We start from the raw sequence: 26197 nt of genomic DNA, 5'->3' as shown, positions 1-26197 counted from the left end.
TTAAAAATAGATTAGAGGATTAGAGTAGAAAGTATGAATATATATCATGCACAAGATTAGTATATGTCACTTATCTTTTTCTCAGTTGATAGTATATGGAAACATTACTATACTTATATATGTATGTGTCTATTGTACTGGATGTGATTAAAATGCATTTCTACAATACATGGTTCTAGTAGGTATGGAAGACTTAAGTAGAGAGAAGAGAAAGTTGAGGGATATTTTTAACTTCTACTCATAAAAAAAGTTGCCGAACAACTGAATATACAGTTTATTTAAATACCCTTCTCGAGGAATGACTCCAAAGTGAGCCTATTTAATATTTTGTCTTCATATTGGTTTTTGAATATGTTATTATAAGTTACTAACTGGTAGAATATTTGAGTAATTATAATGATGATTCTATTTTCTTAATTTGTTTAACATCAGCTGTGTTTTATAATATAAAGATATACTATGGTCAAAAAACCTTGCTTTTACACCAGATTTTAAAAATTGTGTTCATTCTTCTTTCTTTCCCCTATTGGAAGATATAAAGAGGCAAGTATAATGCAAATGATGCAGTATTCATAGGGATGCCTGTGTTACTGCACCATATACAAAGGTCCTCCTAGGAAGACACTAAGCCTGTGGAAGTCAAGATGGAGACCCGAGAGATCTCTGTGGAGTCTTTAAGAAAAGTCTCATTAAATGCCCCAGTATTAAGTAAAAGAGTGGGCGTTCATCTGGGTAAGAAAGGGATAACAATCTATTTTCTAGCTCTGATGCTCACTTCCCCAGGTTCTGAATAACATCCAGAGTATTCTGACAAGTCAGATAAGGTTTTTATCAGCCTCTTGGTCTAGAAGACGCCAAGTAGATAATTCTTTTAAGGGACTGTATCAGGGTTCTCCAGAGGGACAGAACTAACAAGATACACGTATATATGAAAGAGAGTATATTAGGGAGAATTGGCTTACAGGATCACAAGGCGAAGGCCCATGATAGGCCATTTGCAAGCTGGGGAAGAGAGAAGCAGTAGAGGCTCAGTCAGAATCCAAAAGCCTCAAAAGCTGGGAAGCCGACAGTGCAGCCTTCGGTCTGTGGCTGATGTCTGAGAGCCCCCGGCAAACCACTGGTATAAGTCCAAGAGTCCAAAGGCCAAAGAGCCTGCAGTCTGATGTCCAAGGGCAGGAGAAATGGGAGGAGGCATTCAGCCCAGGAGGAGATGAAAGTTAGAAGACTCAAGGGTCTGCCTATTCCTATTAATTTCTAAAAATAATTTTGAAATCACTTATCCGTCCATATCTGTATATGCAGGTATCTGTAAGCCAGCTTATCCTACCTTCTTCTGCCTGCTTTGGTCCAGCTGTGCTGACAGCTCATTGGATGGTGCCGCCTACATTGAGGGTAGGTCTTTCTCCCCCAGTCCACTGACTAAAATGGCAGTCTCCTCTGGCAACACCCTCACAGACGCACCCAGAAACAATACTTAAACCAGCTGTCTACGTATCCTTCAATCCAGCCAAGTTGACACCTAATATTAGCCATCACAGGGGCCTATAACCAAATAACAAGGAGAGGCTCCCAGTGGGAAAATAAGGCTTTTGACTTTAAAGCTGTTTAAATGTACTCACTTCTGCTCTTCATTCTCCATTGTCTCATCTCCTTTTTTATCTTCTTATGGCAAAGACCAAAGACCACCAAAGTACTCTCTTCTGATTTGCACTTTGTGCCAGCCCAGGTCCGATTCCCTTTGAAGTTGGTTACTTGGAAATTTTGGCCTCTGCTGTAAGCTGTTTCTATAGTAGTACATATATTTTCTAACTACATCCTCAGAAGGGTACCCCCTATGGCTATGTACATTTGTTAACTTCAAGAAAGGAGTGAGATGTGCCCTCTGGTATAACTTTATATCAACTAACTATATCAAGATTTCCATTTCTAATTGAAGGGTTGCAAATTATATTTAATTTTTAAAATGTTTTAATTTTCTAAAAAGTATAATGGATAAAGAAGACTCTTTTGCTGAAATATATTATTCTTCTTTTCCTCTCTCATTTTCCTCATATAAAAACATACACAAATATTCCCTTATGTGTGTGTATGTGTGTATATTTATAGATACCTACATATGTAAATATATACTGATAAGTGAATTTTAAATTATTTTTAGAAGGCAGCTCGGTGCAGTGGCTCATGCCTATAACCCCAGCACTTTGGAAGGCCAAGGGGGACATATCATGGGGTCAAGAGATCAAGACCATCCTGGCCAACATGGTGAAACCCCATCTCTTCTGAAAATACAAAATTAGCTGGGCGTGGTGGCACGCACCAGTAGTCTCAGCTACTAGGGAGGCTGAGGCAGGAGAATCGTTTGAACCTGGGAGGTGGAGGTTGCAGGGAGCCGAGACCGTGCCACTGCACTCCAACCTGACCACAGAGCGAGACACTGTCTTAAAACAAAAAAAAAAAAAAAAAACAATGGAAGTTAACAAGAATAGACAGACCCTCTGAAGGAAGGAAACTGCTCCTGCAGAACCCAGGAGACACCTCAAATACTGTGAGTACCCAAACTGCAGAAGTGGGAAAGGGAGACCCTCGGCTCCTGAACACACACCCCAACTGGGGAAACTGAAGGATCAATTTGCAGGAAAGGTTTCCAACCTTACCTGAAGCTGAGTCAATTTAGAGAGCTGAGCAAAATATAGGGGTAGAGGAAGCAGTGGGAAAGGCCCTGGGAGCTCACTGTGTCCCCAAGCAGGCCGTTCCTGCCTGGCATCACAGACAACCTTCAGGAGGGCTGTCAGGGGGAAACACCACAGGAAGTAGGAAGTCTCCAGCTGAACTCTGTAATAATTAGAATTGGATAAGAAGCCTCCTGGCCAGAACTCGGGGAAGGGTGCAAATCCGGCTTTCAGACTCCACAGGAGGGGGAAGAACCAAGCCCTTTTCTTTTGAAGCTGGAAGGCAGGTAGCTTGCGGTTAAGTTCTTAAGCTCTGCTCGCCTACCACCTGGAAATAGACTTAGGGCTGTTAGAGGGAACATGGTGGGAGTGAGACCAGCCCTTCAGATTGCATGGAAGCTGGGCGATGCCTGTGACTACCGGCTTTTCTCCACTTCCCTGACAACCTGCATGACTCAGCAGAGGTAGCCATAATCCTCTTAGGTACACAACTCCAGTGACCTGGGAACGTCATCCCCATCCCCCACAGCAGCCACAGCAAGACCCACCTAAGGAGAGTCTGAGCTCAGACATGCCTAGCCCTGCAGCAACCTGATGGTCCCTCCCTATCCACCCTGGTAGCCTGGTAGCAGAAGACAAAGGACATATACTCTTGGGAGATTTAGGGCCCTGCTCACCGTTGGTTCGTCTCCATACTAACATAGCTGATGCTCTCTGGAAAGTGCCACATCCTGGCAGGTGGCCAACTAGTACAAAAATAGAACATGAAACCACCAGAGCTAAGAACACTCACAGAGTGCATTTTACCCCCAACTGCCACCTCCACCAGAACAGGTGCTGGTATCCACAGCTGAGAGACCCATAGATGGCTCACATCATAGGATTCTGTGCAGTCAGCCCCCAGTACCGGCCCAGAGCTGGGTAGACTTGCTGGGTGGCTAGACCCAGAAGAGACATCACAATCACTGCAGCTAGGCTCACAGGAATCCACATCCATAGGAAAACAAGAAGAGTACCACATCAAGGGAACACCCCATTGGACAAAAGAATCCGAACAATAGCTTTCAGCCCTAGACCTTCTCTATGACAGAGCCTACCAAGTGAGAAGGAACCAGAAGACCAACACTGGTAATATGACAAAGCAAGGCTCTTTAATGCCCCCCAAAATTCACAGTAGCTCACCAGCAATCGATCCAAGAAGACATCCCTGATTTACCTGAAAAAGAATTCAGACAGTTAGTTACCAAGCTAATCAGGGAGGCACCAGAGAAAGGCAAAGCCCAATGCAAGGAAATTCAAAAAGTGATACAAGAAGCAAAGGGAGAAATATTCAAGGAAATAGATAGCATAAAGAAAAAACAATCAAAACTTCAGGAAACGTTGCAAATACTTATAGAAATGCAAATGCTCTGGAAAGTCTCACAATAGAATTGAACACGTAGAAGAAAGAAATCCAGAGTTTGAAGACAAGGTCTTCCAATTAACTCAATCCAACAAAGACAAAGCAAAAAAGAATAAGAAAATATGAACCAAGGCTTCAAGAAGTCTGGGATTATGCTGAACAACCAAACCTAAGAATAATCAGTGTTCCTGTGAAAGAAGATAAATCTAAAAGTTTGGAAAATATATTTGGGGGAATAATTGAAGAAAACTTCCCCAGCCTTGCTAGAGACCTAGACATCCAAATACAGGAAGCACAAAGAACACGTGGGAAATTCATCACAAAAAGATCATCGACTATGCACGTTGTCATCAGGTTATCTAAAGTTAAGATGAAGGAAGGAATCTTAAGAGCTGTGAGACAAAAACACCAGAAAACCTATAAAGGAAAACCTATTACTTTAACAGCAGATTTCTCAGCAGAAACCCTATAAGCTAGAAGGATTGGGGCCCTATCTTCAGCCTTCTCAAACAGAACAATTATCAGCTAAGAATTTTGTATCCAGTGAAACTAAGCATCATAAATGAAGGAAAGATACAGTCGTTTTTTGACAAACAAATGCTGAGTGAATTCGCCACTACCAAGCCACCACTAGAAGAACTGCTAAAAGGAATGCTAAATCTTGAAACAAATCCTGGAAACACATCAAAACAGAACCTCTTTAAAGCATAAATCACACAGGACCTGTAAAACAAAAATACAATTTAAAAAGCAAAAACATAAAACAAAAAACACCAAGTACATAATAGCACAACGATTGAAATGGTACCTCACATCTCAGTACGAACATTGACGGTAAATGGCCTAAGTGCTCCACTTAAAAGTTACAGAACTGCAGAATGGATAAGAACTGGCTGGGCGCAGTGGCTCATGCCTGTAATCTCAGCACTTTGGGAAGCCGAGGCGGGTGGATAACCTGAGGTCAGGAGTTCAATACCATCCTGGCCAACATGGCAAAACCCCGTCTCTACTAAAAATACAAAAATTAGCCGGGTGTGGTGACATGTGCCTGTAATGCCAGCTACTCAGGAGGCTGAGATAGGAAAATCGCTTGAACCCAGGAGGTGGAGGTTGCAGTGAGCCAAGACTGTGCCACTGCACTTCAGCCTGGGTGACAGAGCAAGACTCCATCTCAAAACAAAACAAATCAAATGACAACAACAAAAAAAACTTGCCAACTAACTATCTGCTGCCTTCAGGAGACTCACCTAACACATAAGAACTCATATAAACTTAAATAAAGTGGTAGAAAAAGGCATTTCATGCAAATGGACACGAAAAGCAAGCAGGGGTAGCTATTCTTATATCAGACAAAACAAACTTTAAAGCAACAGTGGTTAAAAGAGACAAAGTGGAACATTATATAATGGTAAAAGGCCTTGTCCAAAAAGAAAATATCACAATCCTAAACATATATACACCTAACACTGGAGTTCCTATATTTATAAAATAATTACTGATAGACCTAACAAATGAGATAAACAGCAACACAATAATAGTGGGAGACTTCAATACTCCACTGACAGTACTAGAAAGGTCAAGACAGAATGTCAACAAAGAAACAATGAATTTAAACTATACCTTGGAACAAATGGACTTAACAGATCTATACAGAACATTTCATCCAACAACCCCAGAATATGCATTCTATTCAACAGTGCATACAACTTTCTCCAAGATAGACCATATGATAGGTCATAAAACGAGTCTCAATAAGTTTAAACAAATTGAAATTATATCAAATACTCTCTCAGACCACGGTGGAAAAAAAACTGGAAATCAACTCCAAAAGCAACCTTCAAAACCATGCAAATACATGGAAATTAAATAACCTGCTCCTGAATGAGCATTGGGTCAAAAATGAAATCAAGATGGAAATTAAAAAAATCTTCAAACTGAAAGACAATAATAACACAACCTATCAAAACCTCTGGGATATGGGAAAGGTGGTGCTATGAGGAAAGTTCATAGCCCTAAATGCCTACATCAGAAAGACTGAAAGAGCACAAACTGACATTCTAAGGTCACACCTCAAGGAATTAGAGAAACAAGAACAAACCAAACCCAGACCCAGAAGAAGAAAGGAAATAACCAAGATCAGAGCAGGACTAAGTGAAACTGTAACAAAAAACAATCAATACAAAAGATAAATGAAACAAAAAGCTGGTTGTTTGAAAAGATAAATAAAAATGATAGAATATTAGCAAGATTAACCAAGAAAAGAAGAGAGAAAATCCAAACAACCCCACTAAGAAATGAAACAGGAGATATTACAACTGGCACCACTGAAATACAAAAGGCTACTATGAACATCTTTATGCACATAAACTAGGAAACCTAGAAGAGATGGATAAATTCCTGGAAAAATACAACCCTCCTAGCTTAAATCAGGAAGAACTAGAAACCCCAAACAGACCAATAGCAAGCAGAGAGATTGAAACGGTAATTAAAAAATTACTAACAAAAAAAGTCTAGGACCAGATGAATTCACAGCAGAATTCCACCAGACATTCAAAGAAGAATTGGTAACAATCCTTTTGGCACTATTCCACAAGATGAAAAAAGAGGGAACCCTCCCTAATTTATTCTATGAAGCCAGCATCACCCTAATACCAAAACCAGGAAAGGACATAGCCAAAAAGAAAACTACAGACCAATATCCTTCATGAACATAGACACTAAAATCCTTAACAAAATACGAACTAACAGAATCCAACATATCAAAAAGATAATCTACCATGATCAAGTGGGTTTTATACCAGGGATGCAGGGATGGTATAACATACACAAGTCAATACATGAGATACACCACATAAACAGAATTAAAAACAAAAATCACATGATCATCTCAACAGATGCAGAACAAGCATTCTCCAAAACGCAGCATCCCTTTATGATTAAAACTCTCAGCAAAATCGGCATACAAGGGACATACCTCAATGTAATAAAAGGCATCTATGACAAACCCACAGCCAACATAATACTAAATGGGGAAAAGTTGAAAGCATTCCCTCTGAGAACTGGAACAAGACAAGGATGTCCACTCTCACCACTCCTTTTCAACATAGTGCTGGAAGTCCTAGCCAGAGCAATCAGACAAGAGAAAGAAATAAATGGCATCCAAATTGGTAAAGAGGAAGTCAAACTGTCATTGTTTGCTGATGATATTATCATTTACCTTGAAAACCCTAAAGACTCCTCTGAAAAGCTCCTAGAACTGATAAAAGAATTCAGTAAAGTTTCTGGATAGAAGATTACTGTACACAAATCAGTAGCTCTTCTCTACACCAACAGCGACCAAGTGGAGAATCAAATCAAGGATTCAGCCCCTTTTATAATAGCTGCAAAAAAAAGTAAAATACTTCAGAATATACCTAACCAAGGAGGCAAAAGACTTCTACAAGGAAAACTACAAAACACTGCTGAAAGAAATCACAGATGACACAAACAAACGGAAACATATCTCATGCTCATGGATGGGTAGAATCAATATTGTGACAAAGACCATACTGCCAAAAGCAATCTACAAATTCAACACAATCCCCATTAAAATACCACCATCATTCTTCTCAGAATTAGAAAAAACAATTCTAAAATTTATATGGAAACAAAAAAGAGCCCTCGTAGCCAAAGCAAGACTGAGCAAAAAGAACAAATCTGGAGGTATCGCACTATCTGATTTCAAACTATAAGCCCATAGTCACCAAAACAGCATAGTATTGGTATACATATAGGCATATAGACCAAGGGAAATCATAGTGAACCCAGAAATAAACCCTAATACTTACAGCCAACTGATCTTTGACAAAGCAAACAAAAATATAAAGTGGGGAAAGGACACCGTTTTCAATAAATGGTGCTGGGATAATTGGCCAGCCACATATAGGAGAATGAAACAATCTTCACCTCTCACCTTATACAAAAATCAACTCAAGATAGATTAAGGACTTAAATCTAAGACCTGAAACTATAAAAATTCTAGTGGATAACATTGGAAAAACCGTTCTTGACATTGGCTTAGGCAAGGGTCTCATGACAAAGAACCCAAAAGCAAACGCAATAAAAACAAAGATAAATAGTTGGGACTTAATTAGACTAAAGAGCTTTTGCACAGCAAAAGGAACAGTCAGCAGAGTAAACAGACAGCACACAGATTGGAAGAAAATCTTCATAATCTATACATCTGACAAAGGACTAATATCCAGAATCTACAACAAACTCAAACAAATCAGTTAAAAAAAATCCCATCAAAAAGTGGACTAAGGACATGAATAGATAATTCTCAAAAGAAGATATACAAATTGCAAATAAACATATGAAAAAATGCTCAATATCATTAATGATCAGGGAAATGCAAATCAAAATCAAAATGCGATAACACCTTACTCCTGCAAGAATGGCCATAATAAAAAAATCGATAAACTGTAGATGTTGGCATAAATGCAGTGATCAGGGCACACTTCTGCACTGCTGGTGGGAATGTAAGCTAGTACAGCCACTGTGGAAAACAGTGTGGTGATTCCTTAAATAAGTAAAAGTAGAACTACCATTTGATCCATCGATCCCACTACTGGGTATCTACCCAGAGGAAAATTAGTCATTATAAGAAAAAGATACTTGTACACTTATGTTTATAGTGCACAATTCACAATTGAAAAATTGTGGAACCAACCCAAATGCCCATCAATCAACAAGTAGATACAGAAATGGTGGTATATACACAAATATATATATATATATATATATATAATATATATATATATATAAACCATATATATATATATATAAATTAACCATATATATATGAATTAACTCATATGAGTCAATTCATATATATATATAATGGAATACTACTCAGCCATGAAAAGGAATACATTAACAGCATTTGCAGCGACCTGGACAAGATTGGAGACTATTACTCTAAGTGAAGTAACTCAGGAATGGAAAACCAAACGTTGTATGTTCTCACTGATATGTGGGAGCTAAGCTCTGAGGATGCAAAGGTCTAAGAATGATACAATGGACTTTGGGGACTTGGGGGAAAGTGTGAGTGCGGGGCAAGAGACAAAAGACTACAAATAGGGTGCAGTGTATACTGCTTGGCTGATGGGTGCACCAAAATCTCACAAATCACCACTAAAGAATTTGCTCATGTAACCAGATACCACCTGTATCCTAATGACCTATGGAAAATAAAAAAAGAAATTAACAAGAACACCAAATAAAAAAGAAATAGTCTGCAATTAAGAAAATGCAAGCCTTTGTGAAAAACCTCACCATCTAGCAGTTTTTAATAACAGTAAAAATATCACTGTGTTGCCCCTGATCACTGATAGACAGGTAATATGTCTGATTCCCATAAAGACACCATTGTAAGTCTCTGAGAACCTGAGGTCACTCTCAAACATTTCAATGCCAGCTTTTAAGAACAGCCATTGAAAATCTATGCAGCAGTATGCACAATTTGCAAAACAAAATTATTTTGAATAGTAATGTAAATAGAGTTGAGGAAATAGAACATCCTAAAGTATGAACATTGAATATATTATTTTAATATTCCTTTTATTAGGTATGCATTCTGTCATCCCTGATAATTCTTACTATGATATTATCCTATAACAAAGTTTTAAATGGTTAGGAAGAAAAAATACTAATAATGATGATGATTATATGATACAATTTGGAAGTTGCTTACAATTGATTACATCTTCTGCTCAACAGTGCATTCATCATCTCATATAATCACCAAATAACCTGTTACATTACTACCATTGACATACTTCTTACAATGAAAAAGCCTCAGAGAAATCAAATGACTTGCTTATATTCATTCAGCTAACTGATGAAGATGAAATTAAAATGGGAAGTGCAGAAGGAATGGGAATGACTTTAGTTTAATGTCTACTATCTACTACATGCCAGATATAATTTTAGAGAGATTATGTACATTAATTTAATGTGAATAACCCCTTAAATGTGATAATGAGGAAACCCGCAGAAGTTAAAAAGCTTGATCAAGTCTGGTAATGAGCTAGTAAATTTGCAGAACTAGTAAATGGCCTACTAGAAATTTAAACCCCAAACACTCTTACTCTGAAGCACATACTAAGTTATGAATTTATTTAGGAAGTTTCTGGTTTAGTGAAGAATTTTGGGGGAAAAGAGAAACCTTCCCTCAAGATTCAGTGTTCAGCTATAAGGAAGGCACTGTCAGCACACTGAGATGAAGACAAAGGTGACTCAGTCTACAGTATTTGTCCATGACATTTGTCATACTTGGATATTCTAACTTTGGTTTGTGCCCTTTCAAAAGTTATAACTCTCTTCTTTTTGGGTCTCAGACAGTTTGCATAATCTACTGGAACAATTATGAGTTCATGCCTTAGCTTATGGCTGTGCAAATGCAAGCTAGAAACACCTTATTTGAATTACTCTTTTTCAGTAAAGAAACAAACATGTAGTTTTGTTATGAGAACCAGAGAAAATAGTCTGTGTGAGCACTTCTATTCTGCTCTACCATTGTTTGTCATTAGGCTATGAAGAAACCCAGATTAAGTATGATTAGTCACCACAGAAATGTGATTGCAATTAGGACCATTCAGTAAGCTAGGTCCGGTGTTGGGAGGAGGGATCAACAAGCTGATACTAAAAATATGTCTATTCTTTTATGTAACATTTGGTATCCAGTGAGCCAGACTTTAGGCCACATTTCAGGTGAGCAGTGAGAGTTGCCGTGGCATAGCAATGAACCAACATGCCCATCCTAAAAGGTGAACAGAACAGATAACAGTGAATCCTTACACGAAACAGTTCTGTACTTGGAAAAGTCAACAATCGTTATGAGAAAGGCTGTTCCTGAAATCAGCCGTTGCAGATGACAGACTGGACTGAGTTTCAGAAGCAAAACTCCACATTTTATTCAAGGTTGTTAAAGGAAGTTTTGTAAAAGAAAGGCAGGCTGACTGTGTTTAGAGAGCCTAGGATTCCAGGTAATTGACCTAAATGGAGATTTAGGCTTCACCACGGTTTTAGCTTCTGTAAATTTGATGCTTTAACATTTGTTCTTCATGGATGTGCTGGATCAGCCTTGCTCTGAACAACCCAATGATATGCTTGAGCCACCTGCCTTAGTTCTGGACTCTCTCATTGCTGCTCCAGCGTCTCGGAGGGGAGAAGTCCTCCTTTCAGAGACACACTTTTCAAATACAAACAACCAATCGAAAAACAACACTCCCAACTGCCCCCCTTTTATTATCCCAGGCCACTGTGCATTTGCCCTAATCACCTTAGGGACAGGTTATAAGTCAGGACAGCTGCTATGCCCCAGAGCCAACCAAAAATCACTCAGACTGGCCAATCCCAAGCCCACTTATCCAATCCCAAGCCCACTTATCCTGCCTCACTTGTTCATTGCCTCAGAAACCACAATAAAGCCTCTTACCCACAGTTTCCTCCTCTCCCTCTGCCTCGTGAACAGCCTGGGTGCCTCCCTGTGTGGCCCCTCTATGGTGTTTAGCTAGAACTGTGAGAAGTTAAGCTATGTTTTCAGTGGGAGTCTTTTCCTGATCTGTTGACCTTACCATACCTCATATGTTCAATTAACACACTATATTTTAAAACAGACTCACATCCTGAAAACAAGAGATAAGGTCCAATCCCTATACATGGTGCATAAGGTGGCTTTGGGGAATACGGCAGAAACCTAGTTTTCAGCATGGCTGTCAGGAACACCATCCCTCCTGCCTATGGTAAATATTCGTAGTAAGAGCTGAAACGGTGGGGTCAAGGGAACATCATTTCGGGTGAGAAAGTTTGTTTCATAGTTTATTTCTCACAGTTCTTGCTGTCAGGAGCGGAGTTTGATTCATCAACTTCGGGGTGAATTAGAGTAACCCGTGGGATGGATTAAATAGATTCCACGGCCCTGCTCCTGAGAGGTCCTTATTCAGTGGATGTGGGGTGCGACTTAACTATCACTTAGCTTAATTTACTTCACAGTCAGTGACATCCCACGATGTGAGAGCCACTGATGAAGCCCTAACACCAGAACTCTTGTCCCACTCTGTCCTTTAGTTTCTCATTCTTAAAAGTCGGCTGGGAATTAGATGACCCCCTAATAATGAAATAAAACATTAACCTTTTGCAGGAATGAATGCTGACCAATTATTATTCTGTTCACATTGACTGATGCTTCTTTTATTGTCTTTTCACTTTAATTTTTTATAGGTGTGTTTGTTCCATAGTGATTTTGGAAAAAGAAAGTAACAATGTCCCAGCCCAAAAGCAAAGGGCACAAAGAAGAAACACACTTACAGTAGCCTGGTGTTTTTCTGCTTTCTCTGATGTCTCCTTAAGCTGATTTTGCAGGGCCTCCTGAAGAGACTTCATTTCTTCTCTATTTTAGTAGAAAACAGAGCATAAGTGAGAAAATAATATAATTCCATTATTTCCTATGTACATTATAAAAGGAAGCTTTGCTGTATACATTTAGGACATAGACAACTAGAATTGCATAAAGCCACAGTTAAGCATACAGTATGTGTCTAAAGATTCTGGTAATAAAAGGCTTTCTCTCCCATGCAAATACTAAAAGCAAGTTGATTTTTTTTTTAAATAACCTTACTATTATGCTTTATAAAAATCCCACTGTTTGAATCATCTGTGAGCTACATGATGTGTTAAATCAAAGGAATATATAATTCAAGTTGAAAAGATAATTTCACTAACAGCATACTGGGGTATGAACATGCTGGTTAGAAAAAGCCACCATAGACTTGCTGATAGGATAAAATTACTGTTCCCTTCTGATGCTCTTAATTAATTAATTCTAAAGTATTGTGCTCTATACATCCTTTGTAAGGCCTGACATCTTTTGTAAAAACAGGGAAAATAAACTTATTTTAACTTAAGGCCTGTCTCATTTAATGAAGATAATTAAAAAATGCATGCCTATGCATATACACTCATTGTGTCTCAAGCTCAGTAATACATAAGGATCCTGTCTCCTTTTTTAAAAAGAGTGATATTTCCCTAAATTTGCATTTCTCTTAAGGATTTAGGATTTATTTATTTGTAACACATCATATTATCTTTCTGTGCCTTGATTTTTTTTTTTTTTTTACTCAAGCTATCACCTCAAATAGATCAGATATTAGATAAAGGCTAGTGTACTTTTTTGTGTTTGTATGTGTGGCAATTCCTGGCTACAGAAATTCTCTCAAAGCAATAACAACAACAAAATAGAAACCTGTTCGCGTCTTACCAGCACCTAAACTAATTTAAAACTTCCAATCTAGTGCCAAAAGACTAGCTCTGGATATTTGGGCAAGTGACACACCCTCTCATACTCAATTTCTTCATCCAAAAAAAGGGCACAATGGTAGAACTAACTTACAGGTTTGTGCTCATATTAAGATGACAGAATGTAAGCAAAGCACTTAACACAATGCCTATAAAAGAATTACTTAACAAATGTTAGGTCATGGCAATAACCACTGACATCACTCCACACCCTTATGTTCATTCTCTGACCATGATGTTCTACACAACCACAAGCTGCTCTTTCACCCAGCAGGACTTAATGGGGCTGTCAGATTAATTAGCCTTGAGACTGATGTCCCAGTCCCAATTTCAAGAATGAGAAAGAAAGTCTGTTTGTTTTTTTTGTAATCATTTTGGACTTTGGTTGACCAATCAAAATATAGTGAGAACAAGTTATAGAATAATTACAGTCACTTTGGTTTTTACATGATTTATGCCTTCTTGGGTGATGCTTTTAATGTGCTTGAAGTGGATTCTAAGTGACAGCTTCCATCACTGTCTCAAACTGGTTTCATTTATCAGACTTACTTCATATATGGACATACAAAATCTGGGCTTCCATTATTATTTCTGATATTTTCCATAGAGTGTTTGTAGTATAATATATACCTACATATATTGTAGGCTTACAATGTGCAAGACACTTTTGTAAACCCCACACCAAACTATGACATCATGTTATGATAGATAAATGCACAGAGGGGTAGTGAAATTGTGTTTTAGTGTCTATATGCTCAAACTATAAAGAGTTACTATACTATCTCTACTGAGAAGGCAGGAAGGAAGGAAGGAAGGAAGGAAGGAAGGAAGGAAGGAAGGACCTACATGTTACCTCAAACACTCAAATCTTCAACAAGCACTGAGTGAAACACAATAAAATTATATTTCCTACTGAAAATAAAGTTATAATTAAAATGACAAAATAATAAATTTTTAAGCAATTTTAATTTAAAATTCTCATTTTTATTTTTAAAAGGTGGTCATAAAACACTTAAAAATTAAAAAATAAAGCATGTTTTATTAAAATAACAATGAGTATGTATGAATATTTTTATAAATATATATATAGATAGATAATGTATGTGTGGGAGTAGGTATCTATCTATATATTTCTTCCACAAAAATCCCCCATTCTGACATCTAGAGGCAATCTAGGGAACAGGACAAAAAACAAATTGTAAAATCTGGAAAAGGTAGAGAATTCTGAATATTTTCCTGCCAAAGAACACTATCAGGAAGAAAGGTAAAGTAGACGTTTTGTCTTCTATATCTCTTCATTTCTTCTTCTGCCTTGCTTCTAGGCTTATGTCTTCACATGCTCACTGCTCTAGTGCTTTAGTTAGCTATAGATTTCTGTTTCACAGACTTGCTAAGTTATCCTCCTATGGAGATGATTCCTGACTTGCCTCTGCACCACTTCCCAATACCAGCTGAGATTTGCCCAATGTATATCAGCTATTCTAGGGCTCTGTTTCGTACTAAACTGAAACTTTAATTCTAAAAAATTCATGGCTCGAGTGACACCTGTGATAGATAGCTCAAATATTGAAATATTTTAGCATAACATTTTGTGTTACAAGGAATTTTAAAGGGCCATTATTTCACACCTCTTTCATCCCAAATTATAGCTATAAAAACATCCTCACTTTATTCACTCTACAGAAAGGCATTTCTTTCTAGTGACTATCAGCTTATATTTTAATAACATCACAGATCGAGAACTTGCCACAATTCCCGGCTTTTTTTTAGTTTTCGAGAACATTATTGTAAAGTGCTTTAGTATACTGAGTCCAAAACTGCCTTCTGGAAATCTACCAACCAACCACCTTAGAGAATAAGAGGTTTTATTCTCTTTTGCTCAAGGACATTTTCAAATTTTCAGACATTTCGGGGTCCTGTCCTATTCCTTATTCTCCTTGTTGTGGTTATATATTCTCAGTCCTGACATGGTATGGTTTAAAATCTCTCCATCCACCTGGGGACTCTCCTATGAATATTATCAAGGCTGCGTAAATATTCCTGAAACATGACGCTCAAGCCAACACAACTCTCATTTTCTCACTCTTTCTCTCACGTAAGTGCACACACACACACAAACACACGCACACAAAAACACACCCCTTTCTCTGTTTGTCTTGCTGGAAAGACACTCTGCTTTCTCTCCACATAGTTGTATGTGGCCACAGCATAGCCCCTGAACTTACTTACAGCCTAGCTCCAGCTACACAGAAAGACTTATTAGTTGCCTCTATGTTACAGTTCCAGAGGGAGACACTAATTGATTGGTTTTTGTTTTGGTGGCCACCTCTGAATCATTAGCTATGACCAGTGGTTTCAGAATCACATAAAAGAAGCATGGCTTCTAGGGATCACTAGTCCAGATGAAGCCAGATGACAAGGATCTGAGGACAAACAGAAAACAAGGTAATAATTGAGAGCCGGGGATGTGACCAAATGGCAATGGCAAGCACACTGCACTCTTTCCAACTCGGAGAAGATGTTTAAATTTGCAATAAATCAGTATTTTTGATAACCAAAGGTGATATTTTTTCTCTTTTAATGTTTACTAATAAGTCAGATTTTGAAATGAGATACACTGTCTCTTTTACCATAATATACACACAATTTTTATGTTTTTCTTTTTAAGTAAACAGCAAAAAACGAGTGCATCACATCTTATACCCTTTTGAGAAGCTACCTTTTATTATAATTTATTGAGTCTTCCATTCTAACTTTGATTGTGTATATAATACAAGTTATGCATTTTAAACAAGTTTTTAACTTTAGATAAAACTATGAATTAGTAAGACCAAAATATTCTCCATTTTACCCTCTCTTTGAAAGACCTGTTCTATCATCTGGTAGTTTATTTACTTAACCATATGTATATTTGATGATTAAAATTCTTAAACACCTATTCACATTTTCTTCCTGATTTTTGTGGTGTTTTTGGTGTCATGTGAATCCGCCATAGATATTTTAAGAAAATATCAGCAAACTAAGAGAATGGGTTTTCATTCACATCATGCATAAGCCTGTCTCCTCATCCACGTCCCTCCTGTGGTAAAGAAAGGCTGACTTTATTTTCTTTCACTCCATGGTCCTCACTCTTGAGATCTCCCTGTCCTTGTCTCTAAGTAGTGTTTTCTCACCCTGGTCTACATTTTTCTTTCTACCCTGAATGGGTTTGACAGAATAATTTCTCTAAAAGCCAGGAAATAATACAATATTTCCCCTAAAAGATCTCTTTAATTATATTATTTCTTATGGAGCTACCTAAAAGAGATTCCCTATTTATTATCACTGAAACCCAGTATGCGCCATCCTTTAGCCATTTTTATCTTTGTCTTTACATACAGATTTATTTTCTAATCTTCTCAAACTCACTATATCTTCCTCGATCTCTCACTGGGTACTTCACATGTATTGTGCAGAAATCAATTTTTGTTTTTCTATTTTTGTTTATTCTCCATTCCTAACCTGAGATACTTTATAAAAATAATCATTTTCAGTATCTCTTGGTCTCTTTTCATGGGTTTTTTTTTATTTTATTTTTTTAAAGAATACAGTTTATTATTAACTATAGTCATCATGTACTAACTTCATCTAACTTATTTCTCTTTACCAACTGAAATTTAATATTCTTTAGCCAACATCTTACCACCAACACTCTCCCCAGCTACCTCTGACCCTGGTAATCGCCACTCTAACCGCCAGTTCTTTTATATCAACTTTTTTAGATTCCAAATAAGAGTGAGATTAGGTGGTATTTGCCTTTCTGTGCCTGGCTTATTTATCTTAACATAATGTCCTCCAGGTTCATCCATGTTGTCACAAATGACAAGATTTTCTATCTTCCGATTGAATAATGTTCTACTATTCCTATTCAAAATGTTGCTTATGTCCTCTATCACTATTTCACAGAGCCACAAATACTGGTGTAATACTGAGCATGATTTATTTCAAACCAATGAAATCATTAAAATAATATGGTTTTGGAAACATGTTCGGATTGCTTTTTTCAACTTTTTCTTAATATTAGACTTTGAAGAGAGTTTCACATTAAAGAAATAATAAACATGTCACTATAAATAATAAGAGTCAGTGTAAAACAATTGATTTTATATTTTTTAATAGATATCATTGGCTCAATCCAAATGCATGTCAATAATAGAGTTTTGAACTAAGAACCAAGGTCAATGGAGGACATATAGGCTGATGAGAAGGAACTTAGAATCTACTCCATATGCTATCTTGTGTGTAAACTTTGAAACAGTTTTTTGTGTTATGATCAGTGAGCCAAACTGGAAAGGTGGGGCTGTAGGGGTAAGACAGAGCAGATTTTAAATCTAAATTCCAATTAACATGATTCTCAGCAATTCTACTAACGCTCTGAGCAACAATTTGCCATCTACAAAATGGGAATAATAGCCACTTCACAAGGTAGTTGTGAAGATGAAACAAGAAAATATATACAAATGTACTAGAAGAGCTGCTAGTAAGTGTATAGCAGACATAAAGTTGTTTCTATATTAAAATACTTGTTTTTCTTTTTTTGGCTTGGAAAAGCAATTTAAAAATCATATGACGTTTTATAATTTACACAAGTATATTTCATAATATGCTTCCCTCAAAAATAAGCAAACCAATACTAATAATATTGTGCTGATTCTACTTGTATTGTTAATAAGATAATTCCATTCCTTACCACCACATCATTATTACCATAATCAAGTTTTGATTGTATTAAACATGGTCCATTTAGATCAATATTATCAAATCTGTCTATTGATGGTCAGACTTACTAGGGTCCATCTTACTAATTGAGGAAAATACTATAGCTCCCTAACATTCAAACTGTTATTTGCAGACAAAAAAGCATCAGCACCACCATCACCAAAGAGCTTCTTAGAAATGCGGGATCTCAAGCCCACCCCAGTTGTGTAAGAATCTGCATTTGAACAAGATTCCCAAGTGAATCGCGTGCACATTTAAGTATAAGTGAAAAGATAAATAGGTTCATGCATTTAGAATCAATTAATTTTGTGAAGTTTCTGAATGTTGCTTGACACTATGGCAGAAATAACTAAGAAAAAAAGAAAAGAAAAGTCTTACCTTTGTTTCTGTCCTAATTCCAGAAGTTTCTGAACATCAGTTTTGGCAGACTCCTCATCGTTTTTTAAGGACTGATAAGAAAAGTGGAAAAATGAAGTTTTATTCAGGTGAGAAATTGAGGCTCACTTTAACTTTGGTTCTAGAATACCAGATAGGACTGCACATATGCCCTGGAACAAGAATTAAAAATGAGTCCATGATGGTCCTCACGGCTCTAAGGATGTAAACAGAAATTTATGACACCAATTACACAGTGGCTGAAAGGAATTGAGCAGGCTTGGCTTCTAGAGGTTCGATGGAGGAGAAACTACTCTCCAAATATCTAGGTCTCTTTAAAAGTGAATGTAAAATATATCTTCTATTCATTCTTTGAAGTTTTACTGTGTTCTCTGCAGGCATGTTAAACCAGGTCTGGCACAGCTTCTACAAATATTAGGGAACATAGCAAATCTCCCTGCATAAGCCAGGAAATAACACAATTCAAGATTAAAATAGTCAAAGTGCATGCACCTGTTAGGTTTTGTTGATTTCTTATTTATGAGTAATGCATTAAGACACACACACAAAAACAAGGCCATGTAAAATTGTAACTGGTCTCTATAGAAAGAATATTAACAATAAATTATGTATACTACTTCAGTCCTTAGTGTTTATATACTGTGGCAAATTCAGAATTCAGAGACTATGAATTACAGCAGAAAAGTCTCCTGAGCTTTTTCTTGCAAGAGAATCTATCCTATTAAGCCTTCTCTAATAACTTTCTTATTTATATTCAATAAACTAATTAATAGGGTAACCGGTCATTCTTGGCATTAAATGTCGAAACTAAGAGGCAAGAATATTGTTTGCAAAAGAATAGTTGTGACTGGTAGGGAATCGATAATAGCAAAAAGGGCAAACACTTGTTTGCTTAATATTTATTTAACAAATATCTATTATGAATCATGCAAAGACCTATGCAAAGGCATGGTACCTGCCTTCACACATTTTTTTAATCTAATGTTGAAAATCAACAATTTTAATGTAGTATGGTAAGTATTACAATAGGGATGTAGTGGGATGAACTTTACAAGACAAACCTCTTCCCTATTATAACTGGCTGAGGTTATCATTGGGAAGCAACCAATAAGCCATGCTTATTTATATGAAACAGTAGCTTCACATAAATACAAGGAAAGCAAAAAGAAGAATTAAAATGTAAAAAAATAATTATTCACAGGAGCTAAAGTTCAAAGTGTATCATGGTCTTATGACCTGGCACAAGTCACAAAATCAGCCTCGCACAATGGCTGCCAAAAAAATAAGCAAAAGGCATTTTAAGAACTGCAGTTATTTTTAGTGGTAGGATTGTTATTTTTTCAGCAAATGTAGCTCCATAAAATTGTATATTGGTATCAAGCAACTTTCTAGACTGTAATGAGATGCCTTGACTTTGGCTACTGGCATAGAAAGGCTGAGTATTCTGGGAATATTGTAAATACTGACCACATCTGGGCCTTTCACGATATGCTTTCAATATTCTCCGTGTGTCGAGTGTTCTATGCCTCTGAGAAGGTGCAGGTTTCTTGGTATTCTTCCCAGTCTATTCACTTGGTGAATTTCCACTTAACCACAGGTCAGGCATTGGCTTCGCCAGAAATCGATCTGCACTTCTTTTCATCCTTGTGAGCATTTCCCTAATGCTATGTGCATGCTTCCATCATAACACTATGATTCCTGCACTGTTATCATCCTGCTACCATCTCTGTGTCCTACTGGGTTGTGTATGTTTTTTTTGTTGGTTTGTTTTTGCTCTTGTTTCCATCTTCTCCAGATGTAACACATTTTGTGGAAGAAGAGCTTAGATGTTGACTTTAAATACTAGCTCTGTCCCTTAATTGTCTGCATGCTCTTAGTTTCTTAACCTTCCTCTAACTCTGTTTTCTCACCTATGAAATGTGACAAATAGTCTTCATGTGAAATTTAAATACAAATTGTAGAAAGAGTATCTAGCACTGGACCTTGACCATGTTCATTAAGCCTCAGTGGTTACTAATACCACCACCACCACCATCATCATCATCATTACCATTATTATCATCTTAATGGGACTAGAAAGCTAAGGAGAAGAGTGTGAACAGAAGCGACTCCATGTGGTTTAAAAACATGGTTCAGTTCAGTAACTAATATTCTCTGGAGCCAGATTGTCTCCATGTAAACTCTGGCTTCTTTTGTAACATTCAAAAATAACATGTCTTTCCTAAACATTATCTCTCATGTGTAACAAGGGATATCACAATAGGATCTACCTCACACATATGTTACAAGAATTAAACCATATAATACACATAAAGCTTTTAGCATACAGGAGATAATAAATACAATGTTTATGTCAAATATTGCAATATATTATCAAATATTTACAAAACTATTTTTACCCTATGTAGAATTTTTTAAAGATTTCAGTATGTTAAGACTTTTTTTTTACAGATGCCACTTGCCTTTTAAAGTCATTTACCTATTTCAGTAATGTGATTTATTAAAGAATCTTTAGAATTATCCCGTGGGGAATTTAAAATTATCTTCTAGGTGTCATTCCTATATTCATTTAGCTCTTGATCTTAATTACTTTGTCATTTTATAATATGAAAAACACAGGGGTCAAACTGATCTTAGAAGCTTGAGGAATTGATGGCTCTGCCAAGAACACAATTATCCCATTTCTGTATTTGTTAAACACAGATTCCTAGACTATATTTCAAATGACATTTCTGTTTAAAGCGCATATAATAGTAAGTAATAACTACCATGGTCAAGCTCAGAAACACATTAAAAACTGTTTAAAAATGCATGCTAATCCACTCAGAAAATCAGATGACTGCTCGTCTTTTACTGCTTGGAAAATGAGTTTTCATCTCACCTGAAGATTGACTTTAATTCCATCAAGTTCTCTAGATGTCTTTGTCAGCTGACGAAGAATGGTGCTTCGCTCCTTAAATACTTCTTTCAGCTGCTTTTCTAGCTCTTCATAGTCCTGTCTAACACAGAAAGAACAGGCATGAGAGCCCCCCACATGGTTCCACTTGGCATCAGTCATAATCACTAACACTCACAGTTTTAGTAAAATCTAGAGAAGTTAAAACCTCAATTACTAAGATGGTTTTGTTGTCACTATTTCATATAAAAGGGGAAAATTGAAAACCCCGTTTTATAACATAAGTTTCATTTCCCAATGAGGACTATCTATGCTCCAGAGAGATTCCAGGACAATATTGTACCTTTTCTGTTATGTATAACATAGTTTATCAGGTACCTCTTTGAAAATAGGTATGTTTATTGATACACTTTTCCCCTCAGGTCCTTAAAATTTTACAGCAAGAGATATATTTTGGAAGAATATATCTAAGAAACATAGACAGGTTCTGACATTGAGGGAACAAACTTTGGGGTAGAGCCAGAACATAAAGTCGGAGGCTTGCTTCTTCTCTGGTTTATAGAGAAAGCAGCCCACTGAAAAGGCAATACCTTCCAAACTTGGCTAAGAATCCCTATTGCTACTAAAGAGGTATTGGGAGAAGCAAAATCTCCATGACAATCAGTGAAAAAATACAGTAATTTCAGTGAATTTTGAACAAACTTGTAAATAAGCACCATGAAAGAATTCATTATCTGTGTCACGCATATACACATCCTTTTTTTTATTTTCCGATTTTTTATATGATCTTTCCAGGAGGTTGAGAAAGACATTGTAATTCTCGTTGTGCAAATGTAAAAAAAAATAATCTAGGAGATTAAGTTACTACCCTAAAGTCCTTCTTATTAAAAGAAACAATTAGCAAGTAGTGTGTGTGTGCATGTTTGTGTATATGTGTGTTTGGCAAGTGGGAGGTAGGTTGTTTGGTGGCAGGATGAGGAAATTGACAATTGCCAGTGCAGCCTAACACTGTAACTGATGGGGGAGTGATAATTAAAATGATGAATTGGAGCACATAGGAGAACTGCTAATCCAGGAATGACTTCTAGGAAAATAAATATAAATATATAAGAGGTGCTTTGAAAGATAAATAGAAATTAGTCACATGAAAAGGGCAAACACGTGTAGATACTGATATGGTTTGGCTGTATCCCACCCTAATCTCGTCTTGAATTGTAGCTCCCATTATTCCCACGTGTTGTGGGTGTGTCCCCGTTGGAGATAATTGAATCCCGGGGGTGGTTTCCCCCATACTGTTCTCGTGGTAGTGAATAAGTCTCATGAGATCTGATGATTTTATAAGGGGTTTTCCCTTTGGCTGGGCTCTCATTCTCTTTTCCCTGCTGTATGTAAGACCTGCCTTTCATCTTCTTCCATGATTGGGAGGCCTCCCCAGTCATGTGGAACCGTGAATCCATTAAACCTCTTTTTCTTTGTAAATTACCCAGTCTCAGGTATGCCTTTATCAGCAGCGTGAAACGGACTCATACAGATACTAAATGAAAATAAATGTTGAGTTTTTCAAAAAGTGAATGAATGTCTGAAGGTTTGGAGTTCTAATTGGGGAATAGGAGATTTGCTACTGAAATGTGAAATAACTACTCATTTCATAAGACTGTTAAGTGATGATTAGGAATTTGGGCATTATTTTGAGAACAAATGAAAGTAAATGAGAGGTTTTAGGCAGTAAATGACGAGATCAGATTTATGTTTTGGAAAATTTTCCTTGGCTGAAAACTCAGGAGTGAACTGGAGGAGGGAAAAAAAAACAGGAAAACAGGTGACTGTTAAGAAAGTTACCATTGCAATAGTCCAGGCAAAAGATTATGCTGGCCTAACTAGAGCAGAAGCAGGGGAGGCAGGGAAACTTGGATTGATTTTAGCAAAACATACAAAATGGAATTAATAGTATACTGTACCTGTATCTGTGTGTGTGTGTGTGTGTGTGTGTGTGTGTGTGTGTGTGTGTGTGTGTTTAATTCTTTTGCCTGCATGTTGTGGAATAAGGGTGGGAGGGAGCTATTTAGTAATGATGCCAGGTTGCTGGCTTACGCAATTTTTGGACACAGCCCTTCACTGAGAGGGAAGTCAGGAAGAACAGTGTTTTTAGTGAAAGACGGGTCAACAAGTTCAATTGTACAATTGTGGGAAAATGGCTCAAATTCTCTCAGCTTTAGTTGAGAATCTATAAAATGTAACAGTGAACTTACCCACATTTTCATGTGTTAAATAGAGTAATTTGTGTAAAGCATTGAACGCATGATAGGTAATTAATTAAAAATATATACATATATAATTTCTATTACTAAGAAATATGATGAATTTATAGTCATTCTGCAGAAATGTAAAGGAACTAGATCTCCTAATGGCTTTAGTGATGATTAATAAATGCATCTCATCTAGAATAGAGTTCTATTACAATTTTTTTCTTTTTCTCATTTGTTAAATGTAGGTCTCTAGCACTCTTCACATTCTTCTCATTAAAAGGAAATTGGAACGGCCCATTGCTAAGAACCACAATATTTCTCGCTGGACTTGTGAATTTCACTGATGAACAGTAATCAGCCAGTAATCAGACAATTATTAAAGCCCCAAATTTCCATTCAGTCTCACTGGCAAAGTTAAATAATAAACAGCAAGGCACGTTTTTACTTTCTTCCAATTTTATAACCTTACTTTATGCCCCAATTTGTTTCTCCTGAACAATTAACACATCTCCAAAATCATCTTAAGTGACCATAATTCTTAATAATAGATTATATGTATTGACAGCATATTATATATGCTGTCATATTATATGTAGGGTTAATAATAGTGCTTTTCTCATGAATTTGTTCTGAGGAGTAAATGAAATGATGTGCATAACACATCCGTACCTATTTTATAGGCACGGAAATTGAGTCACAAGAGTAGTAAATAACTTCTAAGGACATGCTATTAAGAAAGTGGTGTATCAGTCGGTCTCCAAAGCCTAATATCTTAACCACAATTTTGAAGAACATATTGACTTGGCTATGAGTTTATCAGTTAAATGTTCACTGCATCCTTCAAGAACTTACTGTATATTACTTCTTTCTTCTCTATTACACAAATAAATGTTGACTTTATTTACTATATTTACTTTTAATTAAATTATAAATAACATTTCCCTTTTATAATATATAACATCGTTTCATTTCATCTTCATATTTGATTTTCAAATAATGTTATGAGGAAAACAGAACCAATTTAAATCTCTCTATTTTCTGGTATATACATTGGGAACCATGAAGAGGACACAAATTATCAGGAAAATGCTGGCAGAATTGTTAATTAACAGTACTACTTTAGATTCAAACATTTAAGGTCCTTATGTAAGAGGAAACCAAATTACACTGCAGAAGTAACCATAATGAAAGTATTGGCTAACATTTTATTGGACTTTCTTCCATTTACAAATGAGTGCATGTTTGTCTTCTAATAATTTTCTCTTGCTTACATGAAAAGTAAATATGATCCTCCTACACTCAGGTTCTATAACTGGCTTCATATGTCTTAGAGCACTTTCCATGTCTATATATGTTACTATCCATTTTGGTTGTACTTGAATATATTTTTACCACTGAGAATTTATGGTGTTTCCAATTTTTTCTTTCTCTCTTAAAAATTAATAAAGTGTATATATGTGGGCACAAAAGAATTCCCTGAGTACTTCTGCGATATAAGTTTCTAAAAGTGTAAATATTTCACTAAAAGTCAACATGTTAATTTTTTTGGGGGGTGGGGGGTGGGTGGGAGGTCTGGCTTCAGTGCCCATATCTTGTATTTATTTTTTTTAAGTTTTAATTTTTGTGGGTATTTAGTAGGTATATGTATTTATGGGGTACATGAGATATTTTGTGTTAGTTTCAATATGTGCTGGTAAATTGCCTATCAGCTATTCTAGCCTATAATTTTCTTAGTATATTCTGATGTTCTTCACACCTTCACCTAAACCAGACATTGTCTTATCTCCCTTTTTCTTAAAAGAAAATTTGCTAATGGCATGAGTGAAAAATGATACCCTCTTTCTGATGTAATTTGTATTTACTTTATTAGAGATTGATTATATTTTCATAATATTATCACTTGTATTTCTTTCTGTGTGAATTATCTGTTTATATATTTTGCCCATTTAAATTTTGAGTTAGTTACTTATTAGTTTTCTAGAGCTTCCATAACAAAGTAACTAAGGCTGGGTAGCTCAAACAATAGATACTTTGTCTCACAATTCTGGAGGCTAGAAATCCAAAATCAAGTTGTTGGTAGGGCTGTTTCCTGTGAGGGCTATGAGAGAAGGATCCGTCTCAGGCCTTTCTCATCAGCTTGCAGATGGCTGTCTTCTCCTTATGTCTCTTCACAGGATCTTCCTTCCCGGTGTATCTCTGCGTCTAAATTCCCCCTTTACATAAGAACACTAGTCATATTGGTTTAGAGTCTGCCCTAAAGACCTTATTTTAACTTTATTACCTCTGCAAAAACTATCTCCAAATGAAGTTACGTCTAATGTACTAGAGATTAGGACTTCAACACATAAATTTGGGGGCACATATTCCAACCTATTACATTTACCTAATTTATTTGGAAGATTCTTGTCCACTATGGGTTTTAGTTCATTGTCATTATATGGAATTTTTTTCATACCTCTTATTGGTATTTACATTTACCCCTCTCCAATTT

At 36.6% G+C, this 26197-nt stretch overlaps 1 protein-coding gene across 3 annotated transcripts in view; it reads right to left on the bottom strand.

Moving 5' to 3' along the window:
- The window catches only part of LUZP2 (leucine zipper protein 2), a 594909-nt gene that overhangs the window by 327139 nt on the left and 241573 nt on the right, over window positions 1-26197 (bottom strand). For 2 of the 3 annotated variants that reach the window (XR_004033667.1, XM_030829544.1), the window contains exons 2-4: window positions 21446-21563; window positions 18547-18617; window positions 12424-12505 (exon numbers count right to left, since the gene is read on the bottom strand). Coding sequence is in view for 2 of the 3 variants with exons in the window: in XM_030829544.1 (XP_030685404.1) it covers window positions 12424-12505; window positions 18547-18617; window positions 21446-21563 (271 nt within the window). In the remaining variant the exon portion in view is untranslated. The remainder of the gene's footprint in view (window positions 1-12423; window positions 12506-18546; window positions 18618-21445; window positions 21564-26197) is intronic. The other variant, XM_030829545.1, reaches the window with a different exon arrangement.

The sequence above is a fragment of the Nomascus leucogenys genome, chromosome 15 (genome assembly GCF_006542625.1).
Source record: "Nomascus leucogenys isolate Asia chromosome 15, Asia_NLE_v1, whole genome shotgun sequence".
In the NCBI taxonomy this organism is placed as follows: Eukaryota; Metazoa; Chordata; class Mammalia; order Primates; family Hylobatidae; genus Nomascus; species Nomascus leucogenys.
Note: the sequence above shows the minus strand (reverse complement) of the source record. Positions and strands in the feature narration are given on the sequence as shown.